The sequence below is a fragment of the Rhinopithecus bieti genome, unplaced genomic scaffold (assembly GCF_001698545.2).
Source record: "Rhinopithecus bieti isolate Rb0 unplaced genomic scaffold, ASM169854v2 scaffold_8675, whole genome shotgun sequence".
In the NCBI taxonomy this organism is placed as follows: Eukaryota; Metazoa; Chordata; class Mammalia; order Primates; family Cercopithecidae; genus Rhinopithecus; species Rhinopithecus bieti.
Genome location: NW_016806447.1, coordinates 2,530,597 through 2,553,465, shown reverse-complemented (window position 1 = coordinate 2,553,465; position 22,869 = coordinate 2,530,597). Strand labels below are relative to the sequence as shown.

Genomic DNA, 22,869 nt, shown 5'->3' with positions numbered 1-22,869 from the left:
GAGTTTGGGCATTACTTCCCAACCACAAAAGGCCCCTGAATTGGGAAGGAATGGATCCTTGGCCCATTTGTGAGATCACAAATGACGGTGGCCTTGAAAGTATGTTTGAGACAGCTTCAAATCTCCATATGTTCTGTATTAAAGTCAGTGTGGAATATCCTGTGATTGCCACAAAAGCTCTGGAAAGCCTGCTTCCATTTCTATCATCCTCTTTGTGAAGCAGGGTTTTCCTCAGTGACAGCAACCAAAACGAAATTACAGAGTAGACTGCACATAAGCAACACACTTGGGGTGTCACTGTCTCCCATCCTCCCCAGATGGGACATCTAGTTTCAGGGAAACAAACTCAGGGCCCCCACTGATTCTACATCATGGTGAGTTGTATAATTATTTCATTATATATTACAGTGTAATAATAATAGAAATAGAATACACAATAAGTATAATGTGCTTAAATCATCCTGAACCTCCCACCCCCACCCCATTGGAAAAACTGTTTTCTATAAAACCGGTCCCTGGTACTAAAAAGGTTGGACCACTTGTGTAGGGTAAGACACAGGTATCTAAAACTGTAAGAGAAGGGAACTCTCCTTTTTAAAAAAAAAAAAAATTTTGAGACAGGCCTTGCTGTGTGTTGCCAAGGTTGGAGTGCAGTGATGTAAGCATAGCTCACTGTAACTTCAAACTTGGAGTCTAGGGATCCTCCTGTTTCAGCCTCTCAGGTAGCTAGGACTACATGCGCTCCACCACACGTGGCTAATTTTTAATTTTTTTTTAAGAGATGGGGTCTTGCTATGTTCCTCGGACTAGCCTCGAACTCCTGTTCTCAAGTGATCCTCCAGCCTCAGCTGTCCAGCATGCTGGGATAATAAGTGTGAGCCACCACACCCAGCTAGAACCTTTCTCTCTGTTTAGAGGAGCTGTAGTTACAAGAGGGTGGGGCATACCACCCTTGCTTTTTTTCTCTGTCTTTGTCCTTTGAGGGCTAGTTGTCCCTCAGTGGAGAAACATTTGGTTGCAAAAAGTGTCAGAACTGGGTAAATAAAGCCCCATCTTTCTTTGCAGAGCTGAAAAGGTGAGCCCCAGGGAACTCAGAAGTACTGGGGAGATCAAGCAGAGTGTGGAACTTGGAAAAATGACCTCATAAAACTATAAACTCCTGGAGATGAAATAAATGGAGATGACAGAGGAGAGTCAGGGAACTCTAAGATCATAGAAATTTTTCAATCTGAAAAGCAGAGAGTCAAAAGACTGGAAAAAAATGAAGAGAGCCTGAGGGTCCTGTGGGACAGTAACAAAAGATCTAACTTTCATGTCAGTGGAGTTCCAGAAGGAAAGGAGAAGCGTGGTACAGAAAATTACTTAAAAAAATAATGGCAGGATTGCAGAGAAATTGCACTTCTCATACTTTTCAAGTAGGAATGCAGAATGGTGCAGCTACTGTGAAAAACAGTTGTATTTTATAAAGCTCATCATACATTTACCGTATGTCCCAGCAATTCTGTGGGTTTTTAACTCCACACAATGAAAATTTAAAGTGAAATGGAAACCTGCATTCACACAGATGTCTGAACACAAATGTTTACAGTAACTCTATTGATAATTATCAAAAGCTGAAAAAAACCCAGTTGTGTACATAGATGTTTTCCTACATGTGAAAAAATCTCTGGTGCATCACACAGTGGAATGTCACTCAACAATAAAAAAGGTATGAGCCGTTGTGTAGACACAGCAACTTAGAATCTCAAAAGGTTTTGTACTGTAACCTAAGTGAAAGAAGCCAATCTGAAGTGGTTACATACTGACACCAAAAGCACAGACAACAAAAGAACTAGATAAATTGGACTTCATCCAAATTTAAAACTTTTGCACATTAAATGACGGTATCAATAGAGCACAAAGACAACCCACTGAATGGGAGAAAATATCTGGAAATCATATATATGATACGAGACTTGAATCGAGAGTACATAAAGAGCTTTTACAATTCAATGATAAAAAGATAACCCAATTTTAAAATCATCACAGAGCCTGAATACATATCTCTCCAAAGGTAAAATACAAATGGACAATAAACACATAACATTATTAGCTATCAGGAAAATGCAAATTAAAATCACAATGAGATACCCCTTCATACTCTGTAGGATGGCTATTATTTAAAAAAATAAGTGTTGGCAAGGATATAGGGAAATTAGAACTCTTATTTATTGCTTGTGGGAATGTAAAATACTATAGCCGTTATGAAAAACAATATGGCACTTCCTCAAAAAATTAAACATAGAATTACGTGATCCACCAAATCTACTTCCAGATACATACTCAGAAGAATTCAAAGCAGGAACTTGAACAGATGATGGCATACCCATGTTCACAGTAGCATTATTCAAAGGAGACAGAAGGTACAAGCAACCCATGTGACAATTAACAGATGAATGGATAAAGTACAGCACACACATTGAATGCAATATTATCAGCCTTTCAAAGGAAGGAAATTGACACATCCTACAACATGCATGAACCTTGAGAACATTTTGTTATGTGCAATAAGCCAGTCACAAAAGGACAAATATTTTATCATGCCACTTGTATAAGGTACCTATAACAGTGAAATTCGTAGAGATAGAAAGTAGAATGGTGGTTACCAGGGGCTGGAGGAAGGGGGCAGTGGGGAGTTATTGTTTAATGAGTTATATACTGTTATTTTGTTTAAGTGACATTTTTAAAAAGAACACTAGTAAATCAGTGGTTACCAGGAGTCAGGAGTGGATGGTGTTTGTGCCTGAGAGAAATCACATGAGGGAATTTTTTGGATTCTGTATCCTGTATTGGAGTGATCATTACTTGAATGTATACATGAGTTTCAAAAGATACACCCTCCAAAAAGTTAATTTTACTACCTTTCAATTTTTAAAATGTAATTAAAAAATATGTAAACATATAACAACATAATTAGCTTGTTAGGAGCTGTAATGGTGGTCGGGTAGGCTTTGGGTCTATGCCCCTATATCAACAGTGAGAATAATTCTTTTTTTTCCCCCTTTTTGAGATGGAGTTTCGCTCTTGTTGCCCAGGCTGGAGTGCAGTGGCGCATCTTGGCTCACTGCAATTTCCGCCTCCTGGGTTCAAGCAATTCTCCTGTCCTCGGCCTCGTGAGTAGCTGGGATTACAGGTGCCCGCCACCATGCCTGGCTAATTTTTTGTATTTTTAGTAGAGATTGGTTTTGCCATGTTGGGCAAGCTTATCTCAAACTCCTTACCTCAGCTTATCCACCCGCCCCGGCCTCCGAAAGTGCTGGAATTACAGGCGTGAGCCACCGCGCCCGGCCAAAAATAATTCTTATATTGCTTTATATCTTCATTAAGAAGTAAACTATGGGCCGGGCACAGTGGCTCACACCTGTAATCCCAGCACTTTGGGAGGCTGAGGCAGGCGGATCACGAGATCAGGAGTTCAAGACCAGCCTGACCAATATGGTGAAACCCCGTCTCTAGTAAAAATACAAAAAATTAGCCAGACATGGTGGTACACACCTGTAGTGCCAGCTACTCGGGAGGCTGAGGCAGAAGAATCGTTTGAACCTAGGAGGCAGAGGTTGCAGTGAGCCGAGATTGTGCCACTGCACTCCAGCCTGGGCGACAGAGCAAGACTCCGTCTCATTAAAAAAAAAAAAAAGTAAACTATGTCTTGCATTTTATAGCATCTTAAAGGGCTGGTTTTAATAACTTTAAATGCTAAACTAAAACTGATTTTTTATTGAGGTAATAAATGCACGTAATGAAATAATTAGAAAATACTGAATCACCTAGGTAAGAATACAAAAATCATTCCAAATTCCTGTAATCTTTCACCATTTTAGTACTTTTTATTACTGCTCTTTCTGTATGCACATATTTTTTCTTTAAGTAGTTGCTATTTTATAATGAGTTTTGTATTCTTTTCCCTTTAACACTGTATCTTAAACACTTTCCCATGTCGTTAAAAATCTTTGCAAAGTATCATTTTAATAGCTGGTTCATAGCCTATTATGTAGACACATAATTATTTATTCAACTTTATTTCTTTTTGGGGGGCATTTAGATTGTTAATAATATCTCATTATTATAAATATCATTCTAATGAACATAAATTCAAGGCTCTCATACACACATAATACATTCTGTGTCTATGTATAAATATGTAGTTGTTTATTAAGAAATCTGAATTTAGACCAGGCACGATGTCTCATGCCTGTAATCCCAGCACTTTGGGAGGCGAAGGTGGGAGAATCGTCTGAGCCAAGGAGTTCAAGAGTGGCCTGGGCAGCAAGGTGAGACCCCATCTCTACAAAAATTTTAAAAATTAGCCAAGCATGATGGTGCATGCCTGTGGTCCTGGCTACTTGAGAGGCTGAGATGGGAAGATTGCTTGAGGCCAGGAGGCCAAGGCTGTCATGAGGTGTGTTTGTGTCATTGCATTCCAGTCTGGGTGACAAAGCAAAATGCTGTCTCAAAAGAAGAAAAGTGAATTTAGTGGAGTATAAACATGACATCGTTTTCTTCATTCTCTTTCAACTGTGCCCTGTACTACTTCCCTTCTCTGTTAGATGCATGCATACTAGACAGATCTCATAGTTCAAGTGACTGTGTTCCAGTTCAAAACTGTAATCTCATATCCAAAGATTTCCCTTGCCTAATTTGGAGCCAGGCTTTGATGACTTGTGTGACCTGAAGTGGGAAGTGCTTATTACGATTTCAACCTCCCAGGTTTGATCTTAGAATACTCAGTTCTAAGTACGGGGCTCCCAATGCCTTTTCCAGGCCTGACTGCTCTGGGGTAGATGCCTAAAGAGAGATTAAGGGGGGAAAACCCAAATGCCTCTACTTCCCCACCTGTATTTGTGGTCCCCGTTTTGGGTGGTTTGACTGCCTCCATTTAACACATGTTCAGTCAGTCTTTCCTTCCTGCGGGTACCGCCCGGTCTTTCCAGATGAACGTCTTAGAGTCTTTTCTCCTCACTTGGCTTCTGCTTCTTCTCATGTTCAGTCAGTCTTTCCTTCCTGCGGGTACCGCCCGGTCTTTCCAGATGAACCTCCTGGAGTCTTGCCTCCTCGCTTGGCTTCTGCTGCTTCTCATGTTCAGTCAGTCTCTCCTTCCTGCAGGTACCGCCTGGTCTTTCCAGATGAACATCTTGGAGTCTTGCCTTCTCACTTGGCTTCTGCTGCTTCTTGGGTTGGGTGTTGATTATGGTAGGACCTTTTTGGTGGCCTTAATTGTTGGCATCTTTCTTTAGAATATAGGGTACTAAATGCCTTTTTTCCTTTCAAATTTGACTCTTCATTGTGAATCTTGAAGAAACTTGTTTCAAATGCATATATAAAGTTTATATCAGCTACTGAAACCATTGCTAAGCATTTTTTAAATTTTAAATGACAATGCATTTCTTAGCCAGACAACTGCATAGTAGATACATAGTAGGAAACCCTAAGTCTCAACTGCATAGTGGATTCATAGTAGGAAACCAGAAGTCTATCAGGACCCAACAAAGTTTCTTTTAAAACAAAACAAAACAAAAAATGCTTCTGCTATAGCAAAAACTTACAAAACAAAAATGGTGACTTTTACTCATTCATTTCCTCGGACATCCTTCAGTCTGTCTTCTGTACCAGGAGTCAGCAAACCAAATCCAGCTCTCCACCTGTTTTTGTAGATAAAGCTTTGTTAGAATACAACTGTGCTCATTTATGTATTGTGTATGATTTCTTTTGCACCAGAACAGCAGAAATGGAAGGATTCTGACAGAGGCCGTTTGGCCTGCGAAGCCTAAAATATTTACTGCCTTACCGTTTACAAAGAAAGTATGCCAACTCCTGTTTCATACTCTTCTAGAATTCTTTCTAAAACATAGATCAGATATACCATTTATATGCTTAGAAACATTAAATGGCCTCTCACTGCTGACAGGGTATTTTCTAAGATCTTTACCTTTAAATCCCTTTGCGACCTAGTTGCAGATCACTACCTCAGGTTCAAATTCAGTCTTTCCTGTTGTTTTCAGTTGTGCAACTGGAAGACCAAAGTTACAAATAGCAGCTTGCAGGCTGAATTTGGCCCCTGGTCTTACTTTGTTGGTCCCAAATAGTGGTGGTGGTTTGTCTATTGAATCAGGATTTAAAAACTGCACAGTATCACATAGAAATCCAGATTTTTAGCTGTTCTTGACAAATCAGGAGTTCTGATGACATTGGCCCCACAGCCCTCAGTCTGTTAACCCTTAGTGTAGCAACTCTGCTGCCTCCATCCCTAGTGGTTGCTGTCCACCTCAGCACAACCTGTATCACACACGTGGTATAAGCATATGCATGTAAACCCAGTCCTCCTCACTTATACATGTTTCCCACTGTGGCCACTGTAGACATTTGAGTTCGTAACCCTGGAGCTAGATATAATGAGCTACCTCATGGTCCCCTGATCCACGTTTTTAAAAAAATTTATTTTTTTATTTCAATAAGTTTTTGGGGAACAGGTAGTGTTTGGTTACATGAGTAAGTTCTTTAGTGGTGATTTCTGAGATTTTGGTACACCCATCATCCAAGCAGTGTACACTGTACCCAAAGCGTAGTCTTTTATCCCTCACTCCCCTGCCACCCTTTCCCCTGATTCCCCAAAGTCCACTATATCATTCTTATGCCTTTGCATCCTATAGCTTAGCTCCCTCTTATGAGTGAGAACATACAATGTTTGGTTTTCCATTCCTGAGTTACTTCACTTAGAATAATGGTCTCCAATTCCATCCAGGTTGCTGTGCATGCCATTATTTCAATTCTTTTTATGGCTGAGTTGTATTCCATGGTGTATATATATACCACAATTTCTTTATCCACTCATTGATTGGTGGGCATTTGGACTGGTTCCATATTTTTGCAATTGCGAATTGTGCTGCTAAAGACACGCGTGTGCAAGTATCTTTTTCGTATAATGACTTCTTTTCCTCTGAGTAGATACCCAGTACTGGGATTGCTGGATCAAATGATAGTTCTACTTTAATTCTTTAAGGAATCTCCACACTGTTTTCCATAGTGGTTGTACTATTAATAGTTTACGTTCCCACCAGCAGTGTAAGAGTGTCCCTTTTTCACCACGTCCACGCCAACATCTATTATTTTTTGATTTTTTGATTATGGCCATTCTTGCAGGTGTAAGGTGGTGTCTGTCACATTGTGGTTTTGATGTGCGTTTCCCTGATCATTAGTGATGTGGAGCATTTTTCATGTATTTGTTGGACACTTGTGTATCTTCTTTTGAGATCGTGTCTCCATGTCCTTAGCCCACTTTTCGATGGGATTGTTTTTTTTCTTCCTGATTTCTTTGTGTTTCTTGTAGATTCTGGATATTAGTCCTTTGTCTAATGTATAGATTGTAAAGATTTTCTCCCACTCTTTGGGTTGTCTGTTTACTCTGCTGATTGTTTCTTTTGCTGTGCAGAAGCTTTTTAGTTTAATGAAGTCCCTTCTACTTATCTTTGTTTTTGTTGCATTTGCTTTGGGTTTTGGACATGAAGTCATTGCGTAAGCCAATGTCTAAAAGGGTTTTCCTATATTATCTTCTAGAATTTTACAGTTTCAGGTCTTAGATTTAAGTCCTTGATCCATCTTGAGTTGATTTTTGTATAAGGTGAAAAATGAGGATCCAGTTTAATTCTTCTACATGTGGCTTGGCAATTATCCCAGCACTATTTGTTGAATAGGGTGTCTTTCACCACTTTATGTTTTGTTTGCTTTGTCAAAATGGTCTGTAAGTTTTTGGGTTTATTTCTGGGTTCTCTGTTCTGTTCCATTGGTCTCTGTGTCTATTTCTATACCAGTACCATACCAGCTGTTTTAGTGACATTCTATACCAGCTGTTTTAGTGACTATGGCCTTATAGTATAGTTTGAAGTCAGGTAATATGATGCCTCCAGAGTTTTTCTTTTTGCTCAGTCTTGCTTTGGCTGTGTGGGCTCATTTTGGTTCCATATACATTTTAGGATTTGTTTTTTCTAGTTCTGTGAAGAATAATGTTGGTATTTTGATAGAAATTGCACTGAGTTTGTATATTGCTTTTGACAGTATGGTCATTTTCACAATATTGATTCTGCCCATCCATGAGCATGGAATATGTTTCCATTTGTGTGTGTTGTGTATGATTTCTTTCAGCAGTGTTTTGTAGTTTTCCTTGTAGAGGTCTTTTGCCTCTTTGGTTAGGTATACTCTTAAGTATTTTATTTTATTTTTTGCAGCACTTGTAAAGGGGGTTGAGTTCTTGACTTGATTCTCAACTTGGTTGCTGTTGGTATATAACAGAGCTACTGATTTGTTTCTGTTAATTTTGTATCTTGAAACTTTGCTGAATTCATTTATCAGTTATAGGAGCTTTTTGAAGGAGTCTTTAGGGTTTTCTAGGTATATGATCATGTCATCAGCAAACAGTGACAATTTGACTTCCTCTTTATTGATTTGGATGCCCTTTATTTCTTTCTCTTGTCTGATTGCTCTGGCTAGGACTTCTAGTACAATGTTGAATAGAAGTGGTGAGAGTGGGCATCCTTCTTGTCTTGTTTCAGTTCTCAGTGTTCAAGTTTTCAACTTTTCCCCATTCAGTATTATGTTGGCTGTGGGTTTGTAATCATGGCTTTTATTACATTAAGGTATGTCCCATTTATGCTGATTTTGCTGAGGATTTTAATCTTTAAGGGATGCTGACTTTTGTCAAATGCTTTTTTCTGCATCTATTGAAATGATCATGTGATTTTTGTTTTTAATTCTGTTTATGTGATGTATCACATTTATTGATTTGCATATGTTAAACCATCCCTGCATCCTGGTATGAAACCCAGGTCATAGTGGCTTATCTTTTTGATATGCTGTTGGATTTGCTTAGCTAGCATTTTGTTAAGGGTTTTTGCATCTATAGGCTGCGTGCGGTGGCTCGTGCCTGTAATCCCAGCACTTTGGGAGGCCGAGGTGGTTGGATCACCTGAAGTCAGGAGTTCAAGACCACCCTGGACAGCATAGTGCAACCCCATGTCTACTAAAAATACAAAATTAGCCGGGCGTGGTGGCACATGCCTGTAATCCTGGCTACTTGGGAGGTTGAGACAGGAGAATCATTTGAACCCGGGAGGCAGAGGTTGCTGTGAGCCGAGATCGTGCCATTGCACTCCAGCCTGGGCAAAAAGAGCAAAACTCTATCTCAAAAAAAAAAAAAAAAAAAGAAAGGAAAAAAAAGGAGTTTTGCATCTATATTCGTCAGAGATACTGATCTGTAGTTTTCTTTTTTTGTTATGTTCTTTCCTGGTTTTGGTATTAGAGTGATATTGGCTTCATAGGACAATTTAGGGAAGATTCCCTATTTCTGTATCTTGTGAAATAGTATCAGTAGGATCGGTACCAATTCTTCTTTGAATGTCTGATAGAATTCAGCTGTGAATCTATGGTCCTGAAATTTTTTTGTTGACAGGTTTTTTTTTGTTTATTTTTTTTAATTGCCACTTCAATCTCACTGCTTGTTACTGGTCTGTTCAGAGTTTCTATTTCTTCCTGGTTTAATCTAGGAGGGTTGTCTATTTTGAGGAATTTATCCATCTCTTCTAGGTTTTCTGTGTGCGTAAAGGTTTTTCTATGTGCATAAAGGTGTCAGAGTAGCCTTTAATGATATTTTGTATTTCTGTGGTATCAGTTGTAATATCTCCTGCTTCATTTCTAATTGAGTGTATTTGGATTTTCTCTTTTTCTTCATTAATCTCGCTAATCATCTATTGATTTAATTTATCTTTTCAAAGAACCAGCCATTTGTTTCATTTATTTTTTTGTATTGTTTTTTGTTTGTTTGTTTGTTTCCACTGCATTTTGTTCTGCTCTGATCTTGGTTATTTCTTTTCTTCTGCTGGGTTTGGGTTTGGTTTGTTCTTGTTTCTCTAGTTCTCTGAGGTGTTACTTTAGATTGTCTGTTTTTGCTCTTTCAGATTTTTTGATGTGGCATTTAAGGCTATGAACTTTCCTCTTAGCACTCCCTTTGCTGAATCCCAAAGGTTTTAATAGATTGTGTCACTATTATCATTCAATTCAAAGAATTTTTTAATTTCCATCTTGATTTTATTGTTAACCCTGTGATCATTCAAGAGCAGGTTGTTTAATTTCTATGGTTTTGTGGGTTCCTTTTGGAGTTAATTTCCACTTTTATTCTACTGTGGTCTGAGAGAGTATTTGATATAATTTCAGTTTTCTTAAAATTATTGAGACTTGTTTTGTGGCCTATCATATGGTCTATCTTGGAGAATGTTCCATGTGCTGATGAATGGAATGTATATTCTGCAGTTGTTGGGTAGAATGTTGTGTAAATATCTCTTACGCTCATTTGATCTAGGGTATATTTTAAATCCATTGTTTCTTTGTTGACTTTCTGTCTTGATGACCTGTCTAGTGCTGTCAGCGGAGTATTGAAATCTCCCACTATTATTGTGTTGCTATCTGTCTCATTTCTTAGGTCTAGTAGTAGTTGTTTTATAAATTTGGGAGCTCCAGCGTTAGTGCATATATATTTAGGATTGTGATATTTTCCTGTTGGACAAGTTCTTTTGTCATTATATAATGTCAAAATATAATGTCTTTGTCTTTTTTATCTGCTGTTGCTTTAAAGTTTGTTTTGTCTGATATAAGAATAGCTACTCCTGCTCACTTTTGGTGTCCATTTGTATAGATTAATTTTTTTTCCCACCTCTTTACCTTAAGTTGATTTCAGTCCTTATGTGTTAGGCAGTCTCTTGAAGACAGCAGATACTTGTTTGGTTAATTTTTATCCATTCTGCTATTCTGTATCTTTTAAGTAGAGCATTTAGGCCACTTACATTCAACATTAGTATTGAGATGTGAGGTACTATTCTATTCATTGTGCTATTTGTTGCCTGATACCTTTTTTTTCTTAAATTTATTACATCTTTGTTTTATAGGTCCTGTGAGATTTATGTTTTAATGAGGTCCTATTTTGGTGTATTTCAAGGATTTGCTTTAAGATTTAGAGCTTCTGTTAGCAGTGTTAACAGAACTGCTAACTGTGGTGCTGGTTTGGTAGTGGCAAATTCTCTCAGCATTTGTCTGAAAAAGACTGTATCCTTCCTTCATTTATGAAGTTTAGTTTCACTGGATATGAAAATCTTGGCCAATATGTTTTTTTTTTTTAAGGAGGCAGAAGATGGGGCCCTAATCCCTTCTAGCTTGTAGGGTTTCTGTGGAGAAATTTGCTGTTAATCTGATAGGTTTTCCTTTTTAGGTTACCTGGTGCTTTTTCCTCACAGCTTTTAAGATCCTTTCCTTCATCTTGACTTTAGATAACCTGACGACTATGTGTCTAGGCAATGATCTTTTTGCGATAAATTTCCCAGGTGTTCTTTGAGCTGCTTTGTATTTAGATCTGTAGCAAGGCTGGGAAGTTTTCCTTGATTATTCCCTCAAATATGTTTTTCAAACTTGTTGATTTCTTCCTCAGGAACACCATATTCTTAGTTTTGATCATTTAACATAATCCCAACTTCTTGGAGGCTTTGTTTATTTATTTATTTTGATTCTCTTTTCTTTCTCTTTGTGGATTGAGTTAATTCAAAAAACTTGTCTTCGAGCTCTGAAATTCTTTATTCTGCTTGTTGGATTCTATTGCTGAGACTTTCCAGTGCATTTTGCATTTCTCTAAGTGTGTCCTTCATTTCCAGAAGTTGTGATTATTTTTTATTTATGCTATCTAGTTCACTGAAGATTTTTCCCTTCATATCTTGTATCACTTTTTTGATTTCATTAAGTTGGACTTCACCTTTCTCTGCTGCCTCCTTGATTAACTTAATAATCAACCTTCTGAATTCTTTTCTTGGCAATTGAGGGATTTCTTCTTGGTTTCGATCCATTGCGATCCATTGCTGATAAGCTAGTGTGATCTTTTGCGGGTCGGGGTGGGTATTTAAGAACTTTGGTTTTGTCATATTACCACAATTGTTTTTCTGGTTCCTTATTTGGGCAGACAGAGGGAAGTTCTGAGGCTCAAGGCTGCTGTTCAGATTCTTTTGTCCCACCAGTTGTTCCCTTGATGTAGTGCTCCCCTTCTTCCCCTAGGGATGGGGCTTCCTGAGAGCCAAACTGTAGTGATTGTTATTTCTCTTCTGGATCTGGCCACCCAGCAGAGTTACCAGGCTCCAGGCTGGTAGTGGGGCATGTCTGCACAGAGTACTGTGATGCAAACTGTCTTCAGGTCTCAGCCATGGATAGCAGCACAGTTTTTCAGCTGTCTTTGGTGCCTGCCGGAGCAATCCGCTTCCTTCAAAGGGTCTGTGGGTTCTCCTGATCCACCTTTGTCTCACATTACCTTATGCTGGTCCCTCTGCCTAGAAGATCCTCTTTGTCTTTCAAAATTCGTCATCCTTTAAGACTCAGCTTAGATATCACCTTCTTTGGTGATGAGTAAAGCCTTCCGTGTCAATTACTTCTTCCTCTGTGCCCTTGTGGCGTTTTGTTCATATAGTTAAAGTGGTATTTCTTATGGTGTGTTTTAGTGTCTAGATTGTAATCTCAAGGGCAAGGTTTGTATCTTATTCATCTTTCTGTTCCTGGTTCTGTGTGTTGCTTGACAGAGTGGGGATTAAGTAAATGTTGCTAAGTTGTATGGTGTTAACATCTAAAAATTAGGAAGGTAGTAAGGGATTCATTGGGCAGAGAGAAAATTCTTATTTTCCATCTTAAATGTATATTCTTTTAGTGTTTCACTTAGTTTCTCTTTTTTCTCCCCTTAGTATACAACACGCTCATTTGTGTTTCTCAGACAACTGATACTTCATTTTCCTTATATAAAGATCACCAACTTGTAATACCTGTGTCCAGAGTCATAAGCTAGTAAGGTGGTGGAAGTGAGGTTTGTCTGCCTTAAGTGCTCAGACACGTAGCTACTTGGCCACTCCTTACCATGTATGTGCCCATGAATAAGTTAGAGTTTTCTGAGTCTCAGTTTATAAGTGTAAATAAAGGATAATAATAGCACCCACCTCATAGGGTTCTTGGGAGAAATGAATAAGAATATCTATGTGAACACTTAGAGCTTGGCCCAAAGTAAGTACCCAGTAAACAGAGCTGCACCATCAATTATTATTACTACTTTATGTTATGTAGGAGACATACAGATAACTTTTCTTTTCTTGGTGTAGACTGTTAGGAGTCATGGAAATTAAGAGTTTTGGCCCATCTTTAAAAGCCGTCTGCCGGTCCACACTTTATATAGTCTTAGAATATTACATTTGGAAGGGATTTTGGAGGACAAGTGGTCTAACAGGTGCTTATCCAAAGCAGCAGTCCTCTCTGCAGTTTTCAATCAAAGGTAATTAGTCATCTAGAGACTGTCAGAACATTTATAGTAATATAAGCTGCCACTTTAGAAGGAACATGTGATTGTTTAAAAATCATGTATGGGGTGCTTTTTTTTTTTCTTTTTTTGGTTCTGTCTTCTGTAAGATTGTAAAAATCCTTTATTCACACTGTAGTCCTTAGTCCTTCAACATATCTGGACAGAATAACCTCTGTAGTAGTGGTTCTCAAAATGTGGCCCAGGGATCCTTTTTAACTCAGACACTTTCCCCAGGAAGCTTTCTTCTTTTATCCCCTTTCTTTTAAATCAGAGAATCTATGAAGACCCTGGTAGTGTAGACTAAGTTCTTTATGTGCATTTTTCTGTAGCAAGACTCAGTGACCTAAAAATGTTTAAGAATCACTGGCTTGCACATGCTTGTGATTACATTTTGCCCTGAGATGAATTATGACATATGCATCTCAATGGGACAAAAAAAAAAGGGTTAAGAACCACTGATTTTTAGTTTTATCATAATGATAAGAAAGTTATTGAATAAAATGGTTAGGAATTACGCAAAAAGGGGGAAATCTGAGAGTTAAAACAGAGATAGAGACATAAAGTTCACCTGTGTCTACTGAGCCACTGCCCTGACATCTTTTGTAGAAGTCTTCTGTCTGCTTAGGGAATGGTTTCTGACATTATAAGCAATGCTAAGCAGAAAGTAAAGTGGTCTTTTTTTTTTTGAAAACATGTATGCTCCAGAATAAGGAATAACTGTTTTGTCTTGCAGTGGATAATCACTTTAGTTAAACATATATAGTATTGTGACTGTTATATATTCAGATACACACATATGCACACGTACAAATATGGTGCTTAACATAGTCCTATATCCCCTTCAAGATCAACCCCACCCCTGTTTGTTTTTCCCTTGCTGTACCAAGTCATATACTGTGCTATTGTTAATATAATAGATAATATTCTCTCCTCGAAATAGTCAGCCTGTCTCCTTAAGACCACAAAATGTTATCACATGGGAAAGCACTATTGGAGTGCAGACTAACTGAGAAGTAGGCAGAAAACCTTGTAAGTTTGCTTTTCTGAGTTCTCTTTAGATCATTGTCACCCCAAATTAATTTCCTTTGCAAGTTTTGATAAAACTCATCCACACTTATATTTTGTTTTTGTACACAGCTGTCTTGTCATTAGCCAATTAAATAATCACAGTAATGCCTATGAGATATGTAACATTTCCATAATTTTGCACAATATCTAAAATAAAAAGTATAGCTATACATATATTTTAAAATTCAGTAGAGGGCACAGTACCATATATTAAAGATGGTAAAATTTGAATAAAAGTATAAACTATGTTTTAAAACATTTTTGTGGTTTTTTTAAACTTAAATTGATAAAATCATCGAAGGCATCCTAATAATGAAAGTTGCAGGGGACATAATTGTTTTATATTTTTGAAACATATATTGTGCAGAATTAAGAGGGGAATTGAAGGCAGGGACACATGCTGATGCCTTTAGCCTTTTCTTTTTTATTTTTCATCATAAAAGATATAAGGTACCTTCTCCGCCAGTGAGCTACCTGCTTCAATGCAAATTAAAGTCTTTATGGTGTATGGACTTAATAAGGTGAACTAAGCATTGCTTTTTTTTCCTCTCAGAACTTCTACTTAAGGATTGGCATAAAGTGAGAATTCCTCCAGTATTGTCCAACCTTTCTCACTTAGGATTTGGTACTGCATCGTGCCCAATTGGGTGTTGAATAAATGCTGTTGATGATGATAAAATAATTTTTTTAGGATGAATTCTCTTTATGTTTATGTGGGGCACAGTTCTCACAGTGCTCTCAGAGTCTTTGGAAAACAGAAATCTTGTTTGAACTTCAACTGTTGTACTGTATAAATTTTTGCCTGTTAAGCTACTATAATTTTATATGAATCTTCTTTTTTTTTTTGAGACAGAGTTTCACTCTCGTCACCCAGGCTGGAGTGCAATGACGCGATCTCAGCTGACTGCAACGTCTGCCTCCTGGGATCAAGCGATTCTCCTGCCTCAGCCTCCCGAGTAGCTGGGTTTACAGGCATCTGCTACCACACCTGACTAATTTTGTATTTTTAGTAGAGACAAGGTTTCACTGTGTTGGCCAGGCAGGTCTCAAACTCCTGACCTCAGGTGATCCGCCTGCCTTGGCCTCTCAAAGTGCTGGGATTACAGGCGTGAGCCACCGTGCCCAGCCATGGATTTTTTAAAAATTGGTTTATTTGGCACAGTGCAAAATTCTGTAAACATTTGAATGTAATATAATGGATTTTAACTGGAATATTTAGGAAGAGTAAGAGTCATTGAATTTGAATAAAAAACACAAAGACTTTTCAAGGGTGTAATTTGAGTTTAGGAGTTTTATGAATAGGACTCATTCACTGTATATTTACTTACTGCTAAATGACAAGATAATTGTTATTGCATAGAGTGTTTGAAAAATTAGAATGTTAGCACAACATCCTGAAATTGTCTCTGTGTAGATATGTATTGTCTGAATGCATGTGGCAAGCAGTTTTATTTTGGACTCATGAAAACATTAATTTCTAAACATTTTCTTAGTTTCCTTTAAATCAACAAACTTCGTGAGAAAATATCACTGTTTCCTTGCAGGGTGGGTGTAGGAAATGATGTATTCTGCTCCAAGATATGCTTTGGGGAAATTACTTGGAAGTCAAGGACTCTCAAGTAGAAAAACTTCAACTTCAATTTGTTATAACATGTTCTATAAATCTATTAAATCTTGACATGTGAAGACATGTAAATGTGGCATTCGAAACAAAGAGCTGTAGAGGTTTTCCCCTTTCACAGTAGGGTCACTTACTAGATAATTTGCATTGATTGAATATTTGAAAAATAGTCTAGAATAATTGTATTATCTTCATGCTTTCTCATCATTAATGTTATATATATTACTTTCTTTCAGTTGGATATGTCAAGTGACCAGATAGCTGCCAATCTGCAAGCAGTTATTAATGAAGTTTGTAGGCACAGACCACTGAATTTTGGTAAGTGGTTTGCTGAGGGCAGACTTCCCTATGACCCTGTGATACTTTAAAATGTAAAATATGAAGAAAAAAGTCAAGTTAACATGCAAGTATAATAGCAAAATGTAAAATATTAAATAAAAAATCAAGTTAACATGCAAGTATTATATTTCCAGGTATTAGATAAATAAATTTGATTCTCCAAAGGATTTCTCTAGCAGTAATGAGGAATGCATCCTGAAACCTTTGTAGATTCCCACATTATTACTACTAATAAATGTAGCAAAGTTTGAAAGAAAACTGTAACTGATTGCTTTAAACTTACAGTGATGTTAGGGACTAAAATTATTTCTAAAATGACATTTTGAAGCCAGATCATTAACTTTGTCATTGGCACTAGCAGTTGGTTTTCTTAATCTTATTTATTTATTACAGGAAAGAAAGAAGATCATTTTATTGTGTCATGAGAGTCATTTATAAATGAGGTGATTCATAGAGAATCACTCAACTCAGTTAAGATGCGGAAGCTGTGTAGTAAGCTAGAACACAGGTGTCCAGTTTCTTTATCATTGTGTTGTGTGCTGTTCAAATTCCTTCCTCAGACAAATTTCACTTGTGGATGGTTGAAGCCAAGCAAGGGTCCATTATACTCAATTGATTATTCATTTGTAGGCTTACCATGATAAGAATTTGTCAGGTTTACTTTTATAACTGAGTTTATAATTAAAACACACAATCTTAAGCTATTTTTCACCTTTTTTGGGAGTTAACGATACTAGTGAATAAATACCACCCTTGTTAATTCTCTTGTCCTAAATATGGCCATACTACTAAGTAATTGGATGTGTATGGATTCTTAGAGTCCACAGAGAACTTTGATTTCAGTACAGGATCCTCTGAGACCATAGTAGGAGTAGATGATGGATAGCAAATCCTCAAAATGTTGTTATTCTCTTTTTGCTATTTCATATGAAGCCCCTTAGCATGTTTAAATGTTGTGATTCTCATTTTGCAACTTTATTTTATTTTTTGAGACAGGGTCTCACTTTGTCGCCCATGCTGGAGTACAGTGGTTTGATGTCAGCTCACTGCAACCTCCGCCTCCCAGGTTCAAGCAATTCTCCTGCCTTAGCCTGCCAAGTAGCTGGGATTATAGGCGCCCACCACCATGTCAGCTAATTTTTGTATTTTTAGTAGAGATAGGGTTTCATCATGTTGGCCAGGCTGGTCTCAAACTCCTGACCTCAGGTGATCCACCCACCTTGGCCTCCCAAAGTGCTAGGATTTCAGGTGTGAGCCATGGTGGCTGGCTGTCTTTTTGCTATTTTAAATGAAGCCCCTTAACATTGTTCTTATGAAAAGCATTTTAGTTTTTAGGGAACTTTACTAATTGTGTGGTAACACAAAGGTAGCATCTGTGCTGACTGTTTTAAATAAATATTTATAGTATTTCCATCAAATGTAAATATCACCACCTGTTCCCTTTACTGTTGACTTTACAATACAATAAATTGTAGGTGATCATCTTCTGGAAGAGAGAAATGAGTTATTAGTGAGTATATGTAGTTTCAAGGATGAATCTCTAATATTCTAGAGTACAACTAGTTTGTCTTCTATTGTAGAAATGAAACTATCTTCCTCTTCTTATAATTCAAAATATTATACAGTAATACAAAAAGTTTAGTAATACAGTACTTTTTATGTGAAAATACGACATGAGTTCTATAAGTTTTCCTGTTGCATATTTGTACAGCAGGTCCTTGAATAATATCCTTTTGTCCAATGTTATTTCATTATAACATTCATAAGAAAAAAATAGATTCCTGGCCAGAGCCACTGTCTGTGTGGAGTTCGCATGTTCTCCTCATGTCTGCATGGGTTCTCTGGGTACTTCGGTTTTCTCCCACATCCCAAAGATGGGCATGTTAGGTTAATTGTTATGTCTACGTGGTCCTGGTGTGAATGAGTGTGGGGGGTGTGTACATGTGCCCTGCAATGAGATGCTGCTTATCTGGAGATCATTCCCACCTATGCTCTGACCTGCCGGGATAGGCTTTGGCCTCCCGCAACCCTGGACTGGAATAAGGGAGTTGGAAGATGAATGAATGAATGCAAACTATTGTAAAATAAAAATGTGCAAAGTATATGATAATCATACAAATGCAGGACAATAAATGATGTGGTATGAAAGCACTCAGGGAGCCAATCATATTTGTTAGTTTGTTTTTGAACTGCATGGTGGCAGAAGGCGCTTCTTACGGTTTTCATTTTGCAAACACTTAGTCTTTAAGTCACCACCACTATGACTCTTGTCACTCTGATTTACCAACAGTTGGGTAAATAATTATTGCTTTTATTAATCTTAACTGCATTTATAATTCAAATTTATTTCAGTGGTTAATATTAGAAGTGCTTGAGCTCTTTATTTAGAAGCTTGATGATATTTTTGTGACTAGAAATTTGTCTTTGAAACTTAACTCTTATTAATTAGCCTGTGGTACAATTGATTTCTCTATAAGTTGTTTTGCTTAAAGTTGCAGTTTCCAAGAACCGAGTGACAATATTTAGTGAGGGTTTACTGTGTTTGCTCATGAGGTGGCATTGTGATATAAAATCAAAGTCGATTCTCGTTTTTGTTTCCAGGTCCCTTTGTGATACGTGCTTTCCTTCGTAGTTCAACAAGTGAAGGTTTATTACTGAAGATTGATCCATTGTTGCCTAAAGAAGTAAAAAATGAAGAAAGTAAAAAAGACACCTAAATGTGTTGAATTGTGAAATTACTTTAAGTGGTTTAAGAAGCAATGGAGAAAATTATAAAACTGCATAATTTTACATTTGATGTCTTGTTATTGATCATACTTGAAAGTGAACTTTAACACTGAAAAATCTTAGTCATTTCAAGAATAAGAAAATAAAATTTTCTCTTTGTCTGAACCTGCCTTTTAGACGCTGTGACATTTTCTTTTTTAGAAATCCAGAGTCTAATAGCTGGTAATTATAGCCAGCAGTTTCTAGCTTGATTAACTTTCCCTTTTGGGATCTATAACCATCTGAGGGATGGGTAACATCCTCAGTTCTCATAAAGCAGAAAATGGCCAGAATCATGAGGTACATCACAAATTATAACTATTTTCTTTTTAAAAAAAAAAAAAAAAGGAAAATATTGCATTCCAAAGCATTCCAAAGAATTCTGAGTACTATTTTTGATAGCATGAATATAGAAAATTGCTAAGTCACTAAAACGTGTATTGGGTAATCTCTTTTTAGGAATTGGTTTGTAATTATATATGTATATATAATATGTATATGTAATATATAGTTATATATTATGTAATTATGTAATATATGTAATATATTATATAATTATATATGATAATATATACATTTGTAATAATACCACATATTTTTATGATGCTTTGCAATCTACAAGGCACTGTGTACAGTGTTTTCATATACATGACCTCATTTGCTCCTGAATTTCTCTGCTTAATAGTATAACAAGTGTTTGGTTAGTGTTTGTTGAATGAACATTCCCATGAAGTAGCTAGAACAACTTCATTCATGGATTAAAAATCAGGCCAAGAAGTAAAGCATCCTGCATCAGGTACCAGTTTGCAGACTGATATTAATCCTTAAGTGCTTACTGATATATGACAAAATGAAAAAAATAAGGATAATTTTGGCATGCAATTGCTAGCTGTCCTTTCATGGGAATGATTACTTGAAGTATCTTCCACCTTTTTAAGGGTTATTTGAATGAATTTTCTTTTATGAAATAATAGTGATGGTGAATTTGTTGGTGGGGTTTAAATACCTACTTTGTTTTTGTTTTGTTATTATTTTTTTCTCATTAATGAGTCTCATTTTATTTTAGTTTTGGTGTTGACTCACCAGCTCTAGCTTTTCAAGGTAAAATCTTTTTTGAAGAAGATCTGGGTAACACAATTCTCACAATTACAAAATGTATTATTTTAAAACAATTAGATTTCTAATAACACAAATTATTTTGATTCATTTTGCATTGATCTACTTGGGAACCATAAATCTGCCTAGAGCACACAGAATCAGCACACTCAACTTGGCCAAGGAATAGACATGTTTCAAGATGAAATTCATCACTACCAATGAAGTATTTATTCTTGCCAAGGCTGTTCTGCTTAAATCTAATCAAGCTTATAGACCTACATCTCAGTTTACAGAAGATACAAGAGATGGAGGTACAAATCAACTGACCTCAAGTGGGAATAAGTAGGCCAATTCAGAATGTGGGATGTGATGCAGTTCAACCCTCCCAGCCTCATAGAAACAAGCAGAAGGAGAAACCATTAAAGAGAATTCAGACGTAACAATTAATGTGGGTTAGTGATTAGAGCATAGTTTGAAAACATCAGCTATACAAGACATTTGAGGGAAAATTGATTAATATCTACTTTGTAAAGAAAATTTTGACAGCTCCATATAGGTCTCCCAAATTCCTTTTGAAATGTTAGTGATCTGAGAATTCCAAATGACTGAATAGCCACAGTACCCCACTAAGCCTTTTTTTCCCCACAGGAAAATTAAAACTTAGAGTTTGCTTACCCAAAACAGCAATAACATTACTAGAAAACAATAATAGCAGTTACCTTTTATTGAGTGCTGCTATGGTTTGAATGTGTCCCTCAAAAAGTATGTGTTGGAAACTTAATCCCCAATGCAACAGTGTTGGGAGATGAGGCCTCATGGGAGGTACAAGTCGTGACAGCTCTGCCCTCATGAATGGATTAATGCTGAGTATAGTCATTGGAGATTCAGAAGAGAGGGAGGGTGGGAGGAGGATGGTGAGGGTTGAGAAATGAATAAGTACAGTGTACACTATTTGGGTGATGGTTACATTAAAAGGCCCAGGCCACCACTAAGCAATATATCCTGTAACACAACTATACTTGTACCTCTTAAATTTATACAAATTGTAAAAAGAATAATAATAATAAAACAGCTTAAGACTGCAAGGAACTCTTGGGCATACCTTGCATGCTTGCTTGCTCTCTCTTCCTCCCCGGCTTGCTTCCTCTTGCCCTTTCTTGCCCTTCTGCCTTTTGCCATGGTATGACCACAGCAAGAAGGTTATCACTAGAAGCAAGCCCCTTCATCATGGTCTTCCAGCCTGCAGACTGCAAGAAATTAATCTGTATGCTTTGTAAATTACCTTCTCAGGTATTCTGCTATAACAACACAAAACAGACTAACAAATGCGTACTACCTTCTTATGCTTTAGATGCATCCTCTCATTTCATACTCACAGCAATTCACTAAGCAGAGTGGTACTCCCATTTCACAGGTAAGGAAAATGAAACTTCTGTGAGGTCTCCTAAGTGGCAAACTTAAGATTTAAACCCAGATCTGTTTAATTTTAAAGGCCTTAGTCTCTTTTAGCCATTGGGCTATTTTACCTCTTTTTAAATATATATTCTAAGATCAACCATTTAATTCAGCAGCTTTAAAATTTTAAAATAATTTTAAATAATTTGAACAATTGCCTTCGATTTCTTGGTATTTCTAGTTAATGAATTATGGCAGGGCTGATGTGAAGAAAGTAGAAGTAGAAGAGTTAGAGTGGGATGAGGAAAGAATAACACAGGATGGAGAGGAAAAGATACCTACCTGTTTTCCACAGTTACTATCTTTTGAAAGCTTACAGACTAATCATTATTTGAAGATCTCAATTTACAAAGTAGAAGCTCTGCTATTTGTAGATTTTCTTTTAATTAATGGATAAATATAGTCGTTATTGAAAAAATTAAAAATACTGATTAGATATTTTGAAATTCATAATCTACTGAAGGATACCAGCATTAATATTTTAGTACTTTGTTGTCTTCAGTTGTGAGTGTGTATGTATCTGTGTGTGCACATGTTATAAAGTAAGCATTTCCTATATTTAAAATGCCATATGAGGCTGGGCGTGGTGGCTCACGCCTGTAATCCCAGCACTTTGGGAGGCCGAGGCGGGCGGATCACGAGGTCAGGAGATTGAGACCATCCTGGCTAACATGGTGAAACCCCATCTCTACTAAAAATACAAAAAATTAGCCGGACGTGGTGGCGGGTGCCTGTAGTCCCAGCTACTTGGGAGGCTGAGGCAGGAGAATGGGGTTGGTGTGAACCCGGGAGGCAGAGCTTGCGGTGAGTCGAGATCGTGCCACTCACTGCACTCCAGTTTGGGCCACAGAGCGAGACTCCGTCTCAGACCAACAAACAAACAAAAAAGCCATATGAAAAGCATCATTTTAATGGTTGAACAGTATTCCATCCTGTTGATGTTTTATTCTATGGAATCATTCCTCAATTGTTGTACATTTAACTAACTCCAGGATCCCCTTCCCCCCATTATTTACAGTGCTTTGGAGAAATCATTGGAGTGTAATTTATTTTCTAAGTTTTAGAAGTGGCATTCCTGGGTCAAAAGGTCTGATGTGACTAAAAGGCCTTATTATGTCTTAGAAAG

The 22,869-nt window shown here is 37.2% G+C and overlaps 1 protein-coding gene across 1 annotated transcript in view; it reads left to right on the top strand.

Moving 5' to 3' along the window:
- Positions 1-19,321, top strand: part of MRPL1 (mitochondrial ribosomal protein L1) — a 95,344-nt gene extending 76,023 nt beyond the window's left edge. The window contains exons 8-9 of the mRNA XM_017876536.1: positions 16,322-16,403; positions 19,026-19,321. Of these exons, the coding sequence (XP_017732025.1) occupies positions 16,322-16,403; positions 19,026-19,141 (198 nt within the window). The 3' untranslated portion in view covers positions 19,142-19,321. The remainder of the gene's footprint in view (positions 1-16,321; positions 16,404-19,025) is intronic.
- The last annotated feature ends 3,548 nt before the right edge of the window (positions 19,322-22,869 follow it).